Source organism: Columba livia, chromosome 24, assembly GCF_036013475.1.
Source record: "Columba livia isolate bColLiv1 breed racing homer chromosome 24, bColLiv1.pat.W.v2, whole genome shotgun sequence".
In the NCBI taxonomy this organism is placed as follows: domain Eukaryota; kingdom Metazoa; phylum Chordata; class Aves; order Columbiformes; family Columbidae; genus Columba; species Columba livia.
The window spans coordinates 2,689,644-2,707,417 of NC_088625.1; the positions used below are offsets into that span (position 1 = coordinate 2,689,644).

The 17,774-nt window shown below is 49.0% G+C and overlaps 1 protein-coding gene across 5 annotated transcripts in view; it reads right to left on the reverse strand.

Moving 5' to 3' along the window:
- Positions 1–5,266: 5,266 nt before the first annotated feature.
- The window catches only part of ETS1 (ETS proto-oncogene 1, transcription factor), a 62,567-nt gene continuing 50,059 nt past the window's right edge, over positions 5,267–17,774 (reverse strand). For all 5 annotated transcript variants that reach the window (XM_065040353.1, XM_065040357.1, XM_065040352.1 and 2 more), the window contains 3 exons: positions 16,997–17,257; positions 9,564–9,682; positions 5,267–8,793 (listed from right to left, as the gene is read on the reverse strand). In XM_065040353.1, coding sequence (XP_064896425.1) covers positions 8,578–8,793; positions 9,564–9,682; positions 16,997–17,257 — 596 coding nt within the window. In that variant the 3' untranslated portion in view covers positions 5,267–8,577. The remainder of the gene's footprint in view (positions 8,794–9,563; positions 9,683–16,996; positions 17,258–17,774) is intronic.

Genomic DNA, 17,774 nt, shown 5'->3' on the forward strand with positions numbered 1-17,774 from the left:
CCAAATCCTAGATGATGGAGGGATTTTAGGGGGAATCAGGAAAGCCTGGAAGATCTTCAGGACTATGAGATGAAATCAGTTCTGTCTAGCCCATGCACACCAAGGTCAGGGTTAAAAGCCTTTGGGAGAGAGAGATTCTGGGACTATTTTTTTTGGAGAGCTGGTCAAAACACGTTTGGATTTAATTTGATTCCTCTCCACACCCAGAAAATTGTTGTTTTTTTCAGCTAAAAGTCAAACTCGGCCCAATTTACTCCCACACAGTGAGTATTTCTGTGTCAGTCTGTATTGATTCCTTCCCCTTTTTTGCAGAGTCAATCCCAGAATTTCTATGGAAAGCAGACATCTCTTTAAAAAAACCCTACCAATTCATCAGAAATGCCATTCTTCACCTAGAAAACCATCTTGAGGGATTGTTGCCTTTTCCAGGAATGCAAATTATGCCCTTTTCAGGCTTTTCTTCCATTCAGCAACTCAAGAAGCCAGCAGAGCTTTGGAGCTGTGGGGCAGAGATGTCCTGCTCTTCCGAGCATCCAGTGCGGAACAGGACACCAAGTTGGGGCTCATTCAATTCTACTTGAGGTCACGATCCCTTGTTTTCATCCTTCGTTCCTGGAAAGCAGATGGATATTGTCTTCTCCATCCTGCCTTCCAGGCCAAGCTTCTTTGCTTCCCAGCCCACCACACGTTGAAGCGACTGACTCAAGCCCAGCTTTGCTCGGCTGGTGACGGGGACGACGAGCCAGCGTCGCCTCCAGCCAACTGCACTCCTACATAATAACACAACCGCGTGCTTCCCGCTGGCTTCGGCGAGACCTCTTGTCTTGGGGAGAGGGAAAGTGGTGGGAAAGTTCTTTCCCAGGGCACCCAGCAGCTTCAGGCTCAGAACAATGCTTGGAAGGGAAGATGGGGAAAAAATAGACCGGGATGACGGCGTATGGGCTTATCCAAGCAGCAGCAGCACATAGTTTGTGGTGGAAATGTCCTAGAGTTATTTCCTACAGAAATCTGGTTCGGGTTATGCGCTGAGATCTTCACAGCTCCGAGTTCCTTTGCTGGATTTTCATTCATTCACCACCAGCGTTTCTGTGACGGGCTTTGCTTTTCCCAGCGGAGATCTACTGGCTTCCTCACGGGCTGGTTTTCCAAGGGATGTTCCCAAATATGCGTCTGCTGGTGGCTGGGATTTCATCTGCAGGAAGACATCATGGGTCTCCTCATCGGGGCTGGAATCCTCCAAGGCTCTTCCAAGCTCCATCAGCTCCTACTCATCGCACCGTGCCCTAGATTTCAGGACCCAGCTTTGGGTGGCTTTAAGCAGCCCTACTTTTTGCAGACAACACTGTCGGAGCTCTCTGAAAAGCTGCCCTCTTCGAAGCATCTGGAAACCGAGTGTGCAGAAGCTGGTCGGTCAAAAAAAACCCACAAGTAATTATTTTATGCACCACCAGAAACTTCTGTGTTTATTTCTGGTCATTACAGCAACCCCCAAAACAAAGAACTCTTAAAAATAATGTCTGAGAGAACTATCATTGAGTATGAAAGATCAGTTGGGTACAGGAGGGATGTGCTGAGCAAAGAGAAAAGGATGCTGGTCATGCAGGGCTGGGGGACCATCGCTACCTCTGGGCTTGTTTTGGTCATGACCAAGGCAAGATTTGGGGCTAAATGCTTCAAATCCTTCTTTTATCCACTTTCCTAAATTAATCCAGCCCTTATCTGTGATGGGTCGTCTCCACATGTGCACACGGGGAGCAAGGACCAGCTTGCAGATTCATGCAAACCCGGCCATTGAGCACATACCAGCCCACAACTGATTTCTATCAGTTTTGCTTGTGTGGTTAAGCAAGTTTGAATCAGAAACCAAACTGTTTATTAAACTAATTTCGCTAAAATGTGCAACTTCTGGAAGCAGCCCACGCTCTGGTTTTTTCCCCCTTTCCCCCAAGACCGATGCTCACGGTAGGGGAACCAAACGCTCCAGCTGACGAGATTTCTAAATCCACACGAAAAACTTTATTTACTCTGTTTCTTGTTTATCGTTTCCATAAGCCATCCCGGTAGGAACTGCACATTCCTCGTTGCTAATTTTAACAGGGGAGGATTGCACAGAGCCCCAGGAATGCTCCTATGGAAACTGCAGCGCATTGCGTGTGCATCGGGTCGCTCTTCCCAAGACTATTTGCAAATGGCTTTTTGTTGAGTTTTGGGGCTCATTTTGTTGTTTTTTTTCTCTTTTGGGTGAGCAAACAATTGGCATCTCAGGGTGCAGCTTCATTCTAGGGATGCAGCATCTTAAAGAACCTCCCTACCCAAGGATGCTGTATCTGGGGGAGCATCCTCCCCCTTGAGGGATGCAGCATTTTGGGGGATATCCCTACCCCAAGAATGCAGCATCTCAGGGAGCATCCCTGGTGCTGGGCTCCCCAGGAGGCAGCAGGGTGCTGGCAGACACACAGTTTCCCCCGGCAGTCGAGTTTTGGCCCCCGGTTGCTTCTTTCCCTCCAGAGCACCCTGGCACAATAGCACATTGTCGTGCCGCCTTTGTAGCGAGGCCAGGGAACGGCACCGCGCTCCAGCGCGGGGGAAAAGCTGCCGTAGCGGCCGGGAAGTTGCTGTTGGATGGTGTTCAGAGGCCTCAGCGCAGCAGGAGAGCAGCCCGCCCACGGAAAGCAAACAGTGTGTGGGGCAGAAAGTGCTGAGTCCAAAAGGTGGCCCTGGCACCAGCAGCAACCTGGGTGTGGGGGCGTAAATAGGGCACAAGTGGTTAAATACCTTCCAGCAGCCCCAAATGTCCAGTTACACTGGTGTGAGAGACTTGATGGCACCAGCAAGGACTTGGCCACACATCTGCATGTGTGTCCATGTGTGTGCAATTGTGTGCATGCATCTGCATGTGTGTGCGAGAGTGTGCATGTATGTGTAAGGGCACACATGCATCAGCATGCGTGTGCAAGGGCGTGCATGCATCTGCATGCGTGTGCAAGAGTATGCATGTATGTGTAAGGGTGCACATCATCAGCATACATGTGCAAGGGTGTGCAAGGGCATGCATGCATCTGCGTATGTGTGCAATGGTGTACATCCATCTGCACGCCTGTGCAAGCCCGGTGTCACCAAGGGAAGGGGCAAAGCTCATCACCTTGCCCCTACAGCACCCCAGTTCACCTCCTCACACCTCTCCCTCTCCATCCTTCTGCTGCCTTCCCTATAATCTCACTTTTCCTTCTTCACCGCCTCCTTGCACCTCTCTCGCCCTATCTCAGAGATTTCTAGAGTCCATCCCTTAGTTTAGGCTTCAAAAACGTTGGTTCCTGTTTCAATCTCGCTTTATTTCCCTCAAGCACATGTCTAAGGCGTCTCATTTCAAGACACCAACCTGCAAAAAAGACCCCGTGGCCTGTATTGCCAACAGCAGCTCTCAGTGTGTGCAGCTGCTTTTGAGGGTGCAAAACCCCCTCGGTCCCCCGACCCTGGGGAAACGCTGCGCTGCTGGGTGCATACATCCCTAGACACATATATCTATAGCCTGGAAAAACCCCGCTAGCCACCCTTTGTTTAAATCACACGCCTGAGCAGCCACACAACAGCACCTGGGCTCAAGAAGCCGTGCAAAATCCTCCTAAAAGTGCAATTCCCAGGTTTCTCCTTCCCCCCCCCACCAAACCCTTTCCTCTTAAGCTCGTTTGCTATGTGCTTTAATGAATATTTTGCTGGCAGGATGTGTTGCTGCAACATCCAGGGATGGCTTCATCCCGGAGCTTCCCTTGGGGATGCTTGGGGGCCGGTACCCGCCGGTCCTTGCATCCCTGGGGGCACCCCAGGTGCTTCCCCTGCTCCATATGTTTAGTGCAAGCGTTAAAACCACCGTCTGCAATTGCTGCCAATGGGGACGGTGAAAGACAACGGGTGCCCGTGGCTCAGTTTTTAATTCTTCACCTTCTTTCTCAGTTTTCAAGGACCAGCAACATCTTCTGGTTCGGTGCAGGTTTGCAGAGCGCTGGGAGCAAAATGGGCGCTAAACCCCCTCGAAATGCTGGGACACACTGCATTGTTTTTTAGCCCAGAGACCTATAAAATCCATACCATAAATGGAGTTATTCTGAATATTCCTTACGCTGGATTCATCTGCTGCATCATCTTTAGGCCAATGACTCTTCCACTCGCTTGAGGATTCAAAATCAAGCAAATGAGCGTTCAAGGATTTGTCCGCTGGGAATTCCCCGTCGTGCAAACTCACCAGCGCCATGAACAAGCGTGAGCTCCTGGGCCACGAACCTCACAGGGAAAACAACATTATATATACAAAAATACATGTATTTTTCAAAGATCTGAAGCACAAGGGTCTGATTTGACGCATTAGGAGCTCAGCAGTGACTTCACATCTTGCTGGAGCACAGCCCGACGTCTTGAGTCGCAAATCAGCATCTTCACGTTTTGCGAGTTGGTTCCACCTATTTCACAAGAAAGGAAATACGATAAAATTCACTTTTTAAAGCCTGGAATTGTCCTTGCGACAGCAACAAGGAGTGCTGAGGATCCGCAAGGAGCCGGAGAGGGTGAAGAAGTGATGCCAACCAGAAATTAAAGGGTGAGTGTCAGGAGGATGGAGCCAGGCTCTTCTCGGTGACAACCAGTGACAGGACAAGGGGCAATGGGTGCAAACTGGAACACAAGAGGTTCCACTTAAATTTGAGAAGAAACTTGTTGGGGGTGAGGGTGGCAGAGCCTGGCCCAGGCTGCCCAGGGGGTTGTGGAGTCTCCTTCTGTGCAGACATTCCAACCCGCCTGGACACCTTCCTGTGTAACCTCATCTGGGTGTTCCTGCTCCATGGGGGGATTGCACTGGATGAGCTTGCCAGGTCCCTTCCAACCCTGACATGCTGGGATTCTGTGATAACCACAAATATTTTCGTTTAATAATGACAAAATACATAGAAGTCCCCGAGATTTCAAGTTTTCATTATTTTCCCACTTTGCTCCCCAATTTTTGAGCGGAAAGGCCACCAATGAGCACAGCGACACGCGGGGTTATGAATTATTCCTCTTTTAATTTCACAGGGTTTAAAATACGATATGAAATAAGGCTACAGTATATAAAAAACTCTCCAGCAAAATGATGTGCCAGCATCAGCAATTAAAACAAAACCCAATCCCCTCCTTCTTTAAGAATTCAATGCAGGAGGGACTTTGTTATTTTTGTATCTTTATAAAAACGAAACGAGACGACCCACAGCACACGGACACACACACACGTCGCTACATCTCTAAGCTACCTCAGCTCAGGTTTATTTGTAAAAAGCACCTGCTTTTTCCTTTGTTTTTCCTTTAATTAATCTCGCTTTTAAAATGTTTTTTTTTTCTTTTTTCCCACTTTTAAAAAATATAAATTATACGAAAATACACGTTGGAAAATAGTCAAACAGCACAATATAACAATCTCTTTTTTTTGTTTTTCTTCTATGTTTATCAGCTTAAAAAAAAAATCCCATGTGTAAAAACAGAACAAAACAAAACACTCTTTGTTTTTAACTGAGGCAGTTAATTCCTGGAGATATTCCATTATAACATATATGTATACATAGATTTATCATTTCTTTAAACCTCTTTGGAATGTAGATGTTATATAGACCCTACCAGAGAGCAGAGCACGCCAAGGCACCCAAATTTTGCGACCTTAATGAGGAATTAAGCAACCGAGCCCTAAAATCTCACAGAAAACCCCTCCAGAAAAGCAAAAAGCAGAAGATTGAGATATTTCCCACAAAATCTGAATTTATCGGTGCTTATAGGGACCTTTATTCTTGGAGGTGTTGGTTTGGGAAGACATGACGTTTTATAGTATCTTTGATTTCTTGCCCTCTTTGGTTGGTTTTCCACCGGAATGATAGCGGATGGTGGTAGATTGGAAACAAACGGGATTTATATTTGCACTTACACGAGTGTCCACAGGTTCTGGTCACTCGATACACCAAATTTCCGTGATTTTGAGAACGAGGAGGTGGGAGGGTTTGGGTTCCAGCACATCCCTTGCCATAGAAAACACGCCGTTAAAAAGCAGAAAGAAAGAAAAGAAGAAATCTAAACAAATCTGCACATTTCCAGTGTATAAACAGCACAGGATGGCCTCTAGATTGGGAATAAAATATAGAAGGGAAAATAGAATATCATGAACTCGATGTCCCAAGGACTGAACTGCCCTTTTCCTCGGATGGCAAATGGCCGGAGAAACGATGGAGAAGCTCCAGCTTCAGAACCAAATTATTCCCCGTTATTTGCCCTTTCTAACCTTTAAACCATCTTCCCAAAATCCAGGGGAACACACAGGTTCGGCTTGGAAACCTGGAAAAAACACGCGGGACGGAGCGGAGAAGGGATTTTGGCCAGCGATGGATGGGGCTGGTACCCAAACCTGAGGTTCCTTCTGTCCCAGGGAAATTTTATCCCTGTTTTTTGCTGGAAAAAAGGCACTTGAACTGCGGCGGAGCATCCCAGCAAAGCAGGACCCTTCGGATTAGAGCTCTGCCCCGTGCCTCATCTATAATATCTGTATTTTCCATTCTCCAGCTCGGCCAAGCTGCCTGAGACCAGCTGGAGTTTTATTCCCCAGCCGGCAGCATCTTTTTCCTCCTTCCTCTCACCCCCTTTTCCTCCATCCCACCTTTTTCCTCCCATCACTAATCACCTCCTTAATTAAACCACCACCCTCTTGGCCAGAGCTCCCTCTTCTCTCACCCATTTTCCTTCCACCATCACATTTTTTTTAAGCACACAGCAATTTTGAGGCTGATTTGCCCCAAAATGACCAAGAGATGCTGCATCGCCCCAGCTCCGGGGGATGCGGAGGAGAATCCAGCATCACTTTGCCACAGGGGAGATCCCCCCATCCCTGCGCATTGGGGTTACACTCCCCGATATTTCAGCTTTTAGCACAAAAACCTTGTCCTGCCGACTCGATATATTGAATTTTACCAAGCAGGGATCGCCTGGTGAGCATCTCCCCATCTCGCCCCCCAAAATCACCTTTGTGATGAACACAACGACCTAAAAGACATGATGAATGATACAAAAAAAGAAGGTATTTTTGGTTCGAACACGTAATACTGTCGTTAAAAACAAAACGCCCGCAGGTCTTGGGGTGAAAAACCCCATTTCGGCCGTCGGGGTCGTGTCTGGATGGGGAAATACTCACATCTGATCCCCAATCTCAACCCATCCGGCCCCGTGGGCTTCATGTTCCTCACGCCCTGGCAAGGTTTGCAGGACCAGGCTTAAAAAAGGGAGTACAAACCCATTTGCAAGGATGATTTCCTTTCCACGTGTGCCCGGGTCAGTGAAGACATAGAGAAATAAAGATGGAGCTGGTCAAAGCAGGAAGGAAAACACATTTCCATTTGGTTTCTAATTATTTCCTGATTTTTCTTCCCCCCCAACTGACGTGGAAATTTCCCATTCACCCCACTCAAAACACGGGAATTTCTTCTCTTTCCTCTCCAAATAAAACCCAACTCGAATGATCTGAAAGCACCATTTCTTGGTGCAAAAAATAGCAATTGGGAAGATGCAAAAAAGGCGTTTTCCCAGCAAATCTTGATAGGTTTTGTGCACAAAACGCAGCTCTTTTGAAAACAACACCCAAAAAAGCAGACACTTCAAGCAGCTTTAGCAATGAAGCAGGTGGGACCGGCAGCAAGAGCGGCTCTATCAGGTAATTTGGAATTCAATCTTCCTTCATGTACAATTTGGAGTCTCGTGCTCCGTTTCTCCAGTGGGGTCTACATAAAGTCATTTCATATTTTTTATCTTTTTCTCTCTTTTTTCCCCTCACTATGATAAAACTCTCTGCTGGCATAACAGAAACAAACACACACAATATTGCAATACTGAGACCATCTTAGAGCTTAAGACTATTTAAACAAAAAAATACTGGCACAAAATTTAATAAAATAAAACTTCAACTTTTTTTTTTTTTAAAAAAGAGTCTTGATCCCTCCTTAGCAAAAATTCCGTCATTGTAGAAAACAAAACAACTGACAGAAAGGCAACGTAACAAGAACAACAAGCAGTTCTTGTGTTGTTCTTTTCCTATATTGCCCCTCCCCGGAGCAGGAATATTCCCCCACTTTGGTTTTCCCTCCTCATCCCAAAAAATAAGTTTAAAATCCTTGGGAATACGGTAATTTGCTAAATTGCCAAAATAACCCGAAACTGAAGGGATCTGTTTGATATTTCTTCTAGACACCAAGGGATGGGGAGGGTTGGGTTGTGGGTTCTTTTAAAGTGAGCTACATTTTTCTGGCTTTCTTAAAACTCAGAATTTCACCCCCCGAAAAAGCCCATCTTGGAGCTTTCAGGAAAGATAAAGGCTCATCCTTCCTCCGAACCAAACTCTTTAGGTTTCAACCAAAAGTTTGCCTCTTCCACCGCCCTCTCTCCCAACCTCCGCAAAGCAACAAATCCAAAGTCGCTCTTTGAAAATTCAAAACAAATCACGCACGATGAAAAACAACGGCAACAAATTTCAAAAAGACCAACGGGAAAAAGTCCAAATGACTCTGGGAAGTGATTTTTGGTGGTTTACTCGTCGGCGTCGGGCTTGACATCCAGCATGGCGTGGAGCTCCTCGGGCGCGTAGCCCAGCAGGCTCTGCAGGTCGCACACAAAGCGGTAGACGTAGCGTTTCCCCGCCGTCTTGTGGATGATGTTCTTGTCGTAATAGTAGCGCAAGCCGCGGCTCAGCTTCTCGTAGTTCATCTTGGGCTTGTTTTTCCGCTTGCCCCATCGCCGGGCGACCTGGGAGAAGGGTGAGGATGAAGAGAATGCGGGGGGATGAAGGTGGCGGGGATGCGAAGGGCAAAGGCGGGAGGCAAAATTGCAATAAGCTACCTGAATAATTTCACTTTTAGTTTGAATATTTTATAGCCTGCTACGTTTTCAAAGCAGAATTTTGAATGTTATTTTTTTTTGTTTTTTTCATCTGCATTTTAGAATCTCAACCTTAAAACAAACCAACCCAAAAAAGTCCTTCCAGGCCTCCTCGAGTCTCTTAGCAAATATTAAAGGAGAAGAGTAGCGCAAACTGACTTTCCCTAATTGCTTTGAGAAACTTCCCATTTTGGCAGTTGATGATTTTTAAACCAACCTAAAGGATTCTAGGATTAAAATTTGGAAAAAGGAACCTCCATGCAATGGCAGAACATTGCAGAGGACTCTGAGGATAGAGAAGTCAAGGAAGGGAACAAATGTCCCATGTGTCCCCAAAAATCAGGGGTAAGTCCCCCCCTCTCACCTGTACACGGCCTATTTTAAGAGCTTTGGCCTCTTTCTGTGATTTTTCAGCTACTTTTCACCACCTTTGGCCACAAATTAACGCTTTCTAAGTATTAACGCAGCCCCATTTTTAATAAGCTTTTAGCTAGGCTCTAATTCCTTATTTTCCCCTACACATTCCCAAGAGGAGAACAACGGTCCTGCCCAAACCTCAGCCCTGAAGGGCGGAGGGGAGGGTTTATCCCCATTTCAGGGGGATCTGGGCTGTGTGTTCAATCCCAGGGCACTCTCACCTCGTCTGGGTCGGAAAGTTTGAATTCCCAGCCGTCGCCCGTCCAGCTGATGAAGGACTGGCAGGACTTGTCGGTGAGCAGTTCCAGCAGGAATTGCCACAGCTGGATGGGTCCACTGCCTACAATGACAAAGAGAAACATAAGATATTAATGTCAGGGAAAGCACAGCCCCTAGGGAGAAAAACAATCCACATACTGAAAGAAAATAAAACCTTCTACTGTAAAATAAAACCATCAGCAGCCACGGGGCAAGACGTGGGCCGAAGCGACAGCTTGCGAGTCAAATCCTGCAGGTAAAATATCTCCCCATTTGCAGCAAGAGCTGGGTATTCATGCACTGGAATGTTTCACTTTGAGTTACATAAATAGGATTATTTTTCTGGCATCCGAACGACGAGGAGTCGTTGTCTTGGCACACGAGCATCGGTGTGTCTGCCGTGCCAAAAAGCTCCTGGCCATGGCGTGAACCCCGGCAGCCTCCGCTTCCTGACCTCGGCTCTTCGCTCCGTCGCTGTTTATCGAGATAAGGCCGGGGGGGGACACCCAGGTATGAAAATTCTTTGGCCTCTTTCCAGGGCGTGTTGCTGCTGGATTCACTGTCTCCATGGGGTGATTTCGAAATACTTCTCTCTTCTCGGCGCTTGTGTCCCAATCGAAGGTAGAGGAGAAGCCCTCAAGCCAAAATCTCTTCGATGAGCAACTTCCAAACGCGGCCGCACCCCAAATGTTGCCCTTGGCTCTGGGCGACGTGTTGCAGGAGAGGTTTTGCCGTGTTTTAAACGCAGCTTAGGATATATCACTACTAATGAGGCTGACAATAATAATAATAAACGCAGCTAGAGGTTAGAGGAAATGATTTATCACGCATAAGAATTGCACGGGGTAAACCCTCCTGCTGACAGCAATGAGCACAAGTGTCAAGCACTGAAAAAAATATTTATTTAGAGATGCTCACAGCATCTTTCTGCTTGTAAATGGGAAGACAATGCTCCATGGGGAAAGGCTCCAGCCCCTCGTCCTTGCCAAATGTTGAGTCCATGACCGCGTTCTCCGGTAGAGATGGAGCCGGGTTATCCGCGCCAAAAAGAGGGAGGAAATTCAGATGATGAAAAGCCAAAACCCTGGCCTGAAATGCCACCACCAAATCTCAAGGCTTAGCCCTATTTATAGCAGCAAGCAGTGATTTCGCTCCCGGCCAACCAAAGAACAAGGATATTGGTCTTAATTTTTTAACGCTTCCCCAAAATAAGATGGATGGAAACCCATCACCTGGGTTCTTGGGTAAGAAACTGCCCTCAAAACCCCCCGGGGCCACTCAGGCTCTGCGGGAGCCCTTCAAAGCTCAGGTTCAACCCTGAGCCAAGCTTAGTGCCAGCTGGCATGGGGAGGTGTCAGGAAACCCAGTAATTTCTCTCTCCAGCAAGCGAGGTAGCGCTCCTGCAGCTCCTGATTTGCTGGGTATTTTGGGTTTTTGAAGAAAGCGCCGTCACCCTTGGAACAGGGATTCCCAAGGTCTATTCCGAGCTGCTCGCAGGACGCACGTAAAAACCCTGAATTCCTCTGCCTTGGACAAGCAATTATGGCAAGAATGTGTTTACTGCCGTGTTGGCGGGCATGTCTGAGCTCCTATAAACACAGCCCAGCCGGAGGGGAAGGCACGGAGGCCCTGCAGATGCTCCGAAATGTCAGCGAAGGCGGGTGATGCGTGAGGTGGCAGGGACCAAACCCTGGCACATGCGTCCCCGAAAACAATTTTGGGGAGGTCGCAGGGCAGGAAGGTGAGGCCCATGCGTCAGCTGGTGGGTTAGTAAAGCCGTAATTAGTGTTATCTTCAGAAATAAGCTGCTTTTGCCTGTTCTGCAGACCAGCAGGGAGTTATTTTTCTTGATGCCTACAAAGATTTCAGGGTGATGCTCATGCTGAGGAGTCACCCTCCCCATGTCACGTCCCCAAAGCCACCAGGGCAAGCACGGAGCTGCTGGGCTCGTCTCTGCACCCCAAACCTCCACCCACGCAAGAGCTGGGACCAGCGCCCATTTTCCATCCTTTCGGCTTCAACCCTTTTACTGGTCCCCAGCCGGGGCTGGAAAATCCCCATCATGACATCTGGTCCCCATCACTTCATGGTACAAGCATGCACGGCCACACCAACTGCCCCAAGGCTGGGCACCCCAAAACCAACCGTCTCCATAAACAACCGTCTCCAAAACCAACCATCAGTGGCATGTTCTTGCAGCTCTTTCTTTTCAGATACTGCCCCAAACGTGGGGTGGAAGGACACAAGCCATCCCTTGTGGTCCTGCCACACACATCTGGGGTCTTCTCAGAGAAAAGCCCATATTTTGAAACCAAAACCTGCCCAACAGCCGCTTTCACTGGGGCGGTGATGGTGGCACCACCCGGCTGGGGCAGACGAGCATTGTCCCGAAATGCATTATCTCTCAACAACAGTTTCGCACCCGCACCCCCACCCCTCTCAACGGCCTCTGTTTTGTTTTCCTTCTTTCAAACAACAAGAAGAGGAAAAAAAAAAACCTACTGAGAAAAAAAAAAAACAGCGCACCTATGCTTTTCAGTCTGTGGTTTGTGGTTCCAACCCAACCAAACAACTGGGCACAGCAACATCTCCAAAACAGCCCTCGCCTCGCTCATGTGCCTGCCCTCCCTGCATCCCCTTAGATGGCACCATGGTGCTGGAGGTCCCCAATCCCCCCCTGCTGCCTTGGGGTTGGGGACGGCAAAGCTCGTCCCCATCACTTTCTTGTTAGACCAAGCCTTCCTTGATAGACCAAGCCTTCCTCGCTAGACCAAGCCCAACCACCTCCTCCTCAGCTCTTGCCCAGACTGACACAGGTTGTCACGCCACCGCAAAGTCCCAGCTTTGCGATGGTGGGAGGGCAGTGGTGCAGCTTGGATGGAAGCATCTCCAAGGCACAAATAAAGTGAGGAAGGACCCAAAAAGCACCTTCCAAAAGTGCCACGGGCTTTTGGCCAGACTCACAGACCCTCTGTGACAGTTTGGCTTTCCTGATACTTCTCCTTGAGGAAGAACGTGATGGGAGGGCTGGTCTCACTCCCCAGGCATCTGGCAAAGGATAAGGGGATTTGTGAGCTTCACATCTGTCCCTGAACATGGTCCTGCAGGCCAAGAGCTCCAGGACTAAGCCACAGCTGCTTTGCCATTGTCCCCGGGCTGCTGAGAAGCTGCTGCAGCAGCTGAGCTGCCGTCACGGTTGGGCAGCGTTGCATGGGGTCATTTGCACATGTCTGGCAGGTGGAACCGGAGCCACCGAACCAGCCCCGAGCTCCACCCTCGAGTTCCCCACCTTATGGAAGAGAAAAAAAGCTGCTGAGCCCATGCAGGCTCTGCACCAGGGGCAGAAAGGAAGGATGCTCGTGTTTCTAGAAGAGCCACTGCGCAGAGTCTGGATGTCGAGGGGCTGGGAACGGTGAACTTTTGGATGCCGAGGATCAGAGCACACTCAGGGAAATCACTGGTGGAAGCTTCAGGCCAGCAGCAGAGGCAGCGAGAAGCAGCAGCTCACAAGCCCTGTTGACAGAGCCACACTTTCTTTGGTACCGACCTGGCTTTCTTGCAAAACAGCAGCTGCGCGCTTTCACTTCTGTCTCGCAGATAAGCATCGCTCAGAAACGGAGGCTTGTCAAAGGCTCTGGGCTCTGCATGGCAGGTGATTTGGACGGTGCAGATGGGTTTAGCAGGCAAATTTGGGCCCTATCGACGTGGCACTGTGAATTCTGATAGAGAGGGTCAGGGCAAAACAAAGCGCTCCTGGGTGCTGGGGTGAGATAAGATCTGTGAGACTCAGCTACTCCCTGCTCTACTTTCTGTCCTCTTGAAGGGCAGTGTGATAATGAAGGTAGCACCAATTTGTCTCTAAGAGAGATGCTCAGGGTGGGGAATTAACTACATAGGTGCTGTTACTGTCTGGAAAGGCATCAGCAACCTCCTAAGCAGGTCAGCATTAAAAATGCAAATGCAGCCTTGCAGAGGAGCAATCGAGGTGTCTCAAATACAAGGGGAATCGCTCTGCTCTGTCTGTTCAGCTCTGTGGAGAACACCACAAGATGGAAAGCCCCGATGCTGATGTCCTGCGTGCCACGAAGCGAACAAGCATCGCATCTCAGTTATAAACCCACGCAAGGTGCTTTGGGGTGCTCAAGAAAAGCCAAAAACGCTTCTAGCCCTGAGCGGTTCTCACCAACCGCAGGGACAGAGGGAGGGTCGGAAGCGCCGCTGGAACCTGCGTCCCCAAGAGGGCAGCAGCTCAAGTAGGTCAGAGTGGTGGAAAAACTAAATATAGGGCAAAAAGGCCAAAGAGCATTGCGGTTAGAGCCACACTTGCCCTCTGCGTGCTTCTCTGCTACAGAGCGGCCGCGTTAATCCATGTGATGCCAGGTCTCCTGAAGGATGCGGGTGGCTGTGGTACCCAGCAGAGTTGGGATACAGCAACGGCACAGCCGCAGGCAAAGCTGAGCTTGGTTTAGCCCAGTTAGGCTGAGGTACAGAGTGTGCATCTAGCATGAGCCACCCACCCGCTGCTGTGTGAATGAGGGAGCTTAAGCCGAGCTCAGCTAAGACAACATGAGGTTTAGCACACCTGCTTACAGAGAAGATGCATCCTGATATGCCACTTGCCTAATTTTAATAGATGCATTCTGCCTCCATTTCCTAGGTCATGTCAAAAAAATAAATTAAAAAAAACCCTGGCTTAATGTAAGACTCAAGCAGGCCAGGTTTTGCAAGATCTGGCCCCAAAAGCAGAGGTGTCCAGAGACGGCCCACCCTGCAGCTATGGAAACCAAAGTTTGCCAACTCCTGAGCAGTTACATTTCTCCTTCATAAAAAAAAAAAAAAGATAAGAAAATCGCATCAACTTCTATCTGAGCAACCATGGCAACTTGTTAAATTAGGTCAAGATGTGGGGGCAGATAAGGCGGCTTTGAAAAGCTGCTCGCGAGCTGGGTGAAGAAACACATCAAACGCAAGCAGAGCTTCCGCCAAAATGCACCTTCTCGCCAAAGCACGCGGCTCCCGAGGCAGATACCATCAGAGATAAAGCGCTGGGCCACCTCCAAAACGGGCCTTTTGCTGACAAAACCTGAACAATATTGTCAGGTTCTTCAAGAAAACTCAAAGAGCCTTTGAGATGGAGGATGTGATGTCTCAGGCTTCACCCTTCCAGCCCTAAAAGGTGGACATGATGCTGTTGGGTGCTCCATGGGCTGGTGGTGGGTGTTGGAGGCATCACCTGTGTGACAAAGGGGTCCCAGAGCTTTGGGACCCTGGGTTCGTCACCTGCTCTGCTCATTTGGAGGCTCCACCTCCTCACTTGAGCTGCAAACACAGCCCAGACTTCACATTCCTCTGCTCCAGCTGCCAGACAGCACTTCCTCCCCCGAGTAAAGTCAACGTAACATAAAGCAAAGGCAAAATAACTAAAAAAAAAGACCTCGGAGTTGTGCCCAAGAGCCCCCACACTCCTTGCTCAGCTGGTTCCAGCACTTCTTTCAGTGGCCAGCCTGGATTTCTAGTTTTTTGCAGAAATACACAAACACAAAGCAGATCAGTAGGCTTGAAAAAGTGACAGAGGACACCTCTAGAGTCACATCCCTGACAAGTTCATCTTTCTCAATGGTAAATGCAAGCTTGTGGGCGTTTGAGGACTGAATTATTTATCACTTTGCAGGCTCTAGAGCAAGCAAGCAGCGCTGCAGCCCAAGGATTTCCAAGCAAATGCTGATTCTGGAAACCCTCTCCCCATTTAAGTGATGCAAAAAAAATATCAGGCGCTCCCAGTTATTGATCACAGTGAAAGTCCCGGGCCAAGGGATTATCTTCCTGGCTCAAAACAGGGTTTGAAATGAGGCAAGGGAAAACGTTATGCATTTGGAAGCGTGCTCTGGCATTGCATTAACCGAAGTCTCCCCTTCTCGGTGGCACGAGTCCAGGGACACGCTTTGGGGTGCTAATACTCCTTGGCAAAACATGGGATCCAGCCACTGGCTTGGGAGGGAGCTGGGAATGCTGCTCTTTTCCATCAGCTACAGCAAATGTGATGGGAAACACCCAGCTTGGAAAAATAAAGCTCCTAGTTATGCCAGCGCCTCTGTGTCTCAGTTTCCCCAGCTGTTAAAATGCAACCAACGCTCTTGCCCGGGCACTGGGCACCCAAAACACTTCCACGAGCTGCAGTGAAAGGTGTGATCAGGAGAAAATAGACATAGAATTTGCAAGTTGTGCTCACTGCTCTGTTTTAGCACCATCAACTTCCGTGGCAAGGCGGAGGACGGTGCCCCTCCTACCGCTCACATCTCTCCTTGCCGCATCCCCTGGCCGAAAACCATTCAGGAATAGCAGAGCACACTTTTATTTTGCATAGACTTGGTCGAAAGAGGCTCATTCAGCAGGCAGGGCTGAGCTTTCTTTCTAACTAAAGCTATAGCAACAAACCACTTCCTTTTTTACACAGAGCTCCTAAAATTATCTCCCCACCTTCTCCTCCCCTCTGCAACTCTCCCCCTCTTGCAAAAAACACTCGATATCGGCCCTGAGACAAGCCATGCGTGGGAGGAGATTTCAGGGACTGTCGCACCCCAGGATCTGCTCTGAAGCTTTTGATGATCTTTATCTGCACAAACTTTATTTCCACCGCTTGGCTCCTCCAGGTCACAGCTGCTACCAGCTGGGACAGGAGAGATCCGTTTGTACGAGGGAAAAGGAGGCTACCCTGCAAATTCAGCTTGTCCTACAGGGAACAGACACGGAACAGAAGGACTGGGAAGAATTATCTCAGTTTTAGCTGGAAGGCCCATCCCACCAGGTTTCTCTCCAGGGAGATGCCAGATTGCTGGAGGGCTGTCACATAAAAAGCCGGAGTTTCCACGGCCTATCGCTTTCTCATCTCTCCTGAGTGCAGGGAACGGAAAATGTTTGGGTTTGCTTTGGCACCATCCCACCTCTGCCCCACATCGAGGTAAAGAGCAAAACCAAGACCAAAAAAGGGGAGAAGGTCATTTCACATCACTCACAGCGATGCCAAAAATGCGGCCGCTGCTGCCCGAGGCAGGAAACTACAAGCAAGTGTAAAAGCATCAGAAGGGGAATTGAGGGCTGTCTACCACCTTGTGTTCTCAGCAATACAAACCAGACCCCAGTTCCTATCAGAGCCGAGCAGCAGATAGATGAAAACACAAAGGCCTTGCACTCAGCCAGGTCCTACATCCTCCACGAGGTTTGGGGTGCACACACTTGAAGGACATGTAACCTCAGATGTGCCCACATGCCCCCAAAACCTCTAATTCACAGACCACCGAGCCAGCAATGAAGATACTGAGCAACCCAGAGACATCGAAGGCTCTACCCAAGGTTCTACACTCAGCAAAGAGGTGGCTTTTGAGGAGCGTGACCCTACCTGTGTAGCCAGCAAGGGCGGCAGCAGGAATGACGGGCTTGTCCTTGTTCATATCGGCCCGATCTCGAACATAGTCCTTGAAGGTGCCCTTGGGTTTGTGGTTGGGCAGGGCGGCGGGGTAGTCCTCCGAGTCAAAGCTGTCATAGGAGGGGACGCGCTGCAGGCTCTGGAAGGAGGACTGGCTGCTCCAGGACTGCGTCAGCCGGTCGCAGCTGTCGTAGCTCTCGATGCTCTCGAACGAGTCCTGGCCGCCCAGTTTACCTGGCGAAAAAGGAGGAAAATGTAAGATGTGAGTGGGCAGCACAAGGATGCTCTGGCTTGCCATGGCCAGGAGAAGGATGCTTCACCGGCCCGCTGCGCAGACAGAAGGTAACCAGGCAAATGATGCTGTCCCACTACACCTCACCTCCAAAACCCTCAAAAATACAGTCTGAAACTAGAATGCTTATATTCATAATTGAGGGCAGAGCTATCCAAGCCCTGGAGATGCTCAAGCAGCAAAGCAGAGAGACTGAGGAAAAACAACCAAAATCCTGACTTTCTACCCAAGCCTGATGCCTGGGGCTCACTGGAAACTGTCCTCTGTTTCAAAAAGCCAGTGGCAGAGAAATAATTGCATTTTTGACAGATACTCAAGGCTTAGTCCAGGTGCCAGGATCTCTTGCTGCTGAAAGATACGGGTCTCTAATAAGTCCCCTGTTATGTCTTCCAGACCTATATAAATTGTGCTCAGGCATTTTCCAGGGCACTGGACACCCAGCTTCTTTGCTTTTGATGT